Source organism: Terrapene carolina, unplaced genomic scaffold (genome assembly GCF_002925995.2).
Source record: "Terrapene carolina triunguis isolate 2854851 unplaced genomic scaffold, T_m_triunguis-2.0 Scaffold27633, whole genome shotgun sequence".
In the NCBI taxonomy this organism is placed as follows: domain Eukaryota; kingdom Metazoa; phylum Chordata; order Testudines; family Emydidae; genus Terrapene; species Terrapene triunguis.
In genome coordinates, this window is record NW_020691984.1 from 2597 (window position 1) to 6915 (window position 4319).

The 4319-nt window shown below is 62.5% G+C and overlaps 1 protein-coding gene across 1 annotated transcript in view; it reads right to left on the bottom strand.

Annotated features, from left to right (window-relative positions):
• The window catches only part of LOC113408962, a gene marked incomplete at both ends in the record, with an annotated part of 6372 nt that extends 2210 nt beyond the window's left edge, over nucleotides 1-4162 (bottom strand). Inside the window, 3 exons of the mRNA XM_026662456.1 lie at nucleotides 1123-1375; nucleotides 3621-3790; nucleotides 4081-4162. Of these exons, the coding sequence (XP_026518241.1) occupies nucleotides 1123-1375; nucleotides 3621-3790; nucleotides 4081-4162 (505 nt within the window). The remainder of the gene's footprint in view (nucleotides 1-1122; nucleotides 1376-3620; nucleotides 3791-4080) is intronic.
• Nucleotides 4163-4319: the final 157 nt, after the last annotated feature.

The window sequence follows — 4319 nt, forward strand, 5'->3', positions numbered from 1 at the left end:
CATGGACAGGTGGATGTATGGGTGGATGGGTGTGTTGGATGGATGGGTGGGTGTGTTGGATGGGAGGGTGGATGTGTATTTTGGGTGGAGGGGTGGGTGTGCTGGATGGATGAATGGATGGACAGGTGTGTTGGATGGGAGGGTGTGCTGGACGGATTGGCAGATAGATATGTGTGTTGGATGAATAGACAGATGGATGGTGTGTTGGATGGGGGGGGTGGATGCATAGGTATGTTGAATGAATGAATGGATGGACAGGTGTGTTGGATGGGAGGGTGGATCGGTATTTTGGGTGGGTGAATGGTGTGTTGGGTGGGTGGGTGTGTTGGATGTACGGGCAGATGGATGGGTGGGTGGGTTGGATGGATGGGTGGATGGTGTGTTGGATGAGTGGGTGTGTTGGGTGGATGAGTATTTTGGGTGGATGGACAGGTGTGTTGGATGGACGGGTGGATGCGCGAGCTGGGGTTCACTGGTTCATCGGGTCACTTCAGAAGATGAAGTCTCTTCTCCCTCCAGCAGAGCATGGTCCCTGCAGATCAGTCTCCATGACTCATTCAGTCCTTGGCCTCTCTCCAGAGGCTGCCAACAAGGGGCCGACTGACCACCACTCATCACCATTTCGTTTGGACGCTGCCCCTTAGCCAAGACCCTCCAGCACACGCTGCCTCCAGCGGCCGCATGGGGCAGCCACAGCTGCCTGACAGATGGCTTTGAGCAGCCACCATCCTAGAGGTGAAGGGCTCCACCCTCCACCCCCCTATTACCAACCCCTCTCCATGCCCAACTGCCAGCCAGGTCCCCTCCCATCACCAGTGCAGCCACCCTCCCGCATCTCCACGGCTGCAGCAGGCCCATCACCCTGGTCCTCAGGGACAACCTCAGGAGCTTCTCTACTCTGTTGTGTTCAGAGGGGAGAAATTCACACAAGGCCTAACAAGGCGTAGGCACTATGGGACGAGGTGGGACCCCAGCCAGCGGCGGAGGCGGGACCCCAGCCAGTGGCACCCAGGCCTCAGTGGAGGCGGGACCCCAGCGGCGCCCAGGCCTTGTGAATTTCACCCCCGAAGCCCAGGTTGCTGCTTGTGGGCGTTGCTGCGGTCGGGGCGAACGACTCCCCACCGTGCAGCGTCTCCATGACGTTCTGCTGCTCGCAGATGACGCCCTCCAGGCTCTCGATGACGCTCAGCTTGTCCTGCACCTGCTGCCTGTAGGCCCTCCTCAGTGTCCGCAGCTGCTTCCGGCGCCGGCTCTCCTCCCGGCGCAGGCGGGAGCGGTACTCCCCGGCTTGCTCCTGCAGCCGCTGCATCTGCCCGTAGTGCTCCAGGAAGGAGAGGAGGTGGGACATCACCGAGATGAGAGGGGAGTCGGGGAGCTGGCGTGGGAGCCCGTGGGAGGAGCAGGGGGAAGGGGGGACGGTTCGGCCCGAGTGAGATGGTGGGACGGGGAGGGAGGGGCGGACACAGCAGGTCGCAGGAGCACATGGGATGTCGGGGGAATGAGGGGGATGGTTCGAAGGAGAAAAGAGAAGACAAAGCAGTTAGCGCAGGCGGAGGGTGGGGATGGTTTGCCTAGTGGGCAGGGTGGGGGCCAAGGACTCAGGAGACCCGGCCCTGGCCCTGCTCTGCCACAGATCCTGTGTGACTCTGGAGTGGGTCACTTCATCCACTGCGCCTCGGACCCCCATGCGTGCAGTGGGGCTGGCTCCGAGCGACGCCATCGGCGACGGTGAGGCACTACGCCCAGGGGCCAGAGCAAACCCCAGACAGATTCCCCCGCCCCTAGCAGCCTGTGCAGCCCCTGCGGCTGGTTGGTGCCATCGGCAATCGCACACCAAGAGCAGGGGCCCCGTGCGCTGGCCACGGCACACTTAGTCAGGGAGAAGGGACTCGCCCAAGGTCACCCGTGTAGCCGGGGTAGGAAAGGCGGCAGCTCAGACTAGCCACCCGAGTACAGACCGAGGGGGGCCGGGCGGGTCGGCACTCTGGCAGTCCCCCCCGCCCCGTGCTCCCCCAGCTACAATGCTGTGTTTAGCACCAGCGCGAGCAGAGCTAGCGCGTCCGTCCACGCGGGCTGGGAATCGCCTCCCGGCTCAGACCCAGACGTGCGCTAAGTGCCGCCCCAGAGCCTGGGCACAGGGACAGCGACACCGGGAACGTCAGGGGCAGAGGAGCGCTTAGGGCCCGGTTCATGGCTGCCCTGTGTCTTGTCACTGAGGCCAGCGCTCCCAATGGCAGCGTTCTACCCACGCTCTGCCAGGCTGCGCCAGGCCCTTCGGTATCACCGTGATGGGCGCTATCCAAAACCAGGCAGGTGGACACGGAGCCAGGGATGGGCAGCGCCAACGGATTCCAGAAATCCACACACACTCCAGACCGAGTCCATTGGGCCCCCGTGTGGTCTGAGAAGCACGGTGACCAAGGAGACACAGGGCCTGGGTCCCTCCTTCTCTGCTCCAGGCCTCAGCATCCCCCTTCCGGGGATAGGAGAGAGCTGGGAAAGCTCCCGGGTGGAGGACAGGGACGGGTGAGCCCTGGGAGCTGTCTGGATGGATGGCTCTGTACGTAGCCAGTTCAGATCTGACGCGGTGGGTCCTGGTGTGACCCAAGAATCCCGTCACACCAACTGGCGAGGGGGTCCCAGCAATGCCCCAATGCTGGCTTGTGCGTTCTGGGTCCCCACAGAGCGAAATGTCCACACAGATGCTGCGTAAGGGGCTGTGGATGTCCAGTAACAGCGTGCGGGTTTTCTGCCACACAAGAGACCTTTGTTCACCTGGCTCTCGGGCGGGACGTGAGCACCATAAGCTAGCACAGCGGATACCCACGTACATCCGAAGCCAGCGGGGAGATGTGCAATCAGCGGGGAAGCGGCACGCAGGAAAAAGAAGGCCCGGTGCGTTATCCTGCCCTGAGAACAGACACTGAACTCTGGGGACGTGAGCAGAAGGCAGAGACGACGCCCCACATCCTGCACTTAGGAAGGAAGCAGGCTGGGCATTTACGGTCCTGAAAACGGGATCTGAACCCCCCTTGGCTGAGACTCGGCAGAGGAGTTTGGGGGTGAGATACGCTTCGCTGGCCGGCAGCTTAGCCTGCTGAGTGAAGTGCAGCTCCAGAAAGCGTGCTATGATTTTGTTTTGCAGGTAACCTTTCGTTTCTATTATTCTCCCTCGCCATCTCTTGGTTCTTTGGCAATGATCTCACCCTTATTTTCACTATAAAGATCCCTCAGTGCTGTGATATCACACAAAGAGCGGATCCTGACTCTCACAAACAGGTGTACATGTTGGCCCCTGGGAGACAGCAGGCCTGGTACTTGTGGGAGTGTCCCGTGGAGACCAGGCTGGGCCAGACAGGGGCTCGGGGCCTGGGTGCACCTCCCGTTAACCTGCAAGGCAAGGTAAGGGCTGGCACAGCCTCGAGGAGAGGGTGGGGTCAGGGAGTGGACACCCAGCTAAGCACAAGCAAAACTCCCCCAACACAAGAGACCAAGGCGCCTCCCAGCTCTGGGCACCCCGAGACCCATCACACCTGGCCACGGCTGTTTGTGTTTCATGCTCCTCATTGCCATGGTGACAGGAAGGCAGCGGGTCTGATGGGAAACGTGCCCAGATTTACCTTCCCGCCAGAGGCCTCTGTGTCCGCTAGGCAGAGCTTCCCCTCAGCAGCTTCCCGCTTGAGGGACAGGAATTCGGTGAGCGGGGTGGTGGCATCCTCCAGAAACCCGCTGTCAGGGCCAGCCTCCTCCTCTTCCTCCGTGCCACTGCCTCGGTCACTCTCAGAGCTGCCTGCAAAGGCAGGGAACAGCGCTGGGGCGGGGGAACAGCGCCGGGGCGCCCCTTGGCTCCCCCACTGTCGAGATAGCTGTGCCCCAGCCCAGTGGCACCCCCTCCCCAATGTGAGATGCATCGCCCCCAACACCCTGAACCCCTTCAGGACACGGGGGGCAGGGGGGACCTGTCCCAGCTCACCAGCCCGGCATGCACCGATCTACAACCAGCACCCTCCCCCTGCTGCTGGGCCACGTGCAAACCGGACCAGCCGCTGTGGCACGGGGAGGGGAGAGGAGGCTACGCACTGTCCAGCTCCGGCAGCTCCGGCCACAGCTCCTCACACAGCCTGCGCCGCCTGGGCGGCTCCACGGAGAAGGCATCCGGGCCCTGGAGAGCAGGAGGGGAAGGAAACGTCCGTCAGCAACAGAAGCCAGGCCACAGACGGGTCCTCAGAGCCCCTGACCAACCCCCCGCCCCATGGAGGGGTCCTTAGAACCCCCCTGACCAACCCAGCTCCCCCCACGGAGGGGTCCTCAGAGCCCCC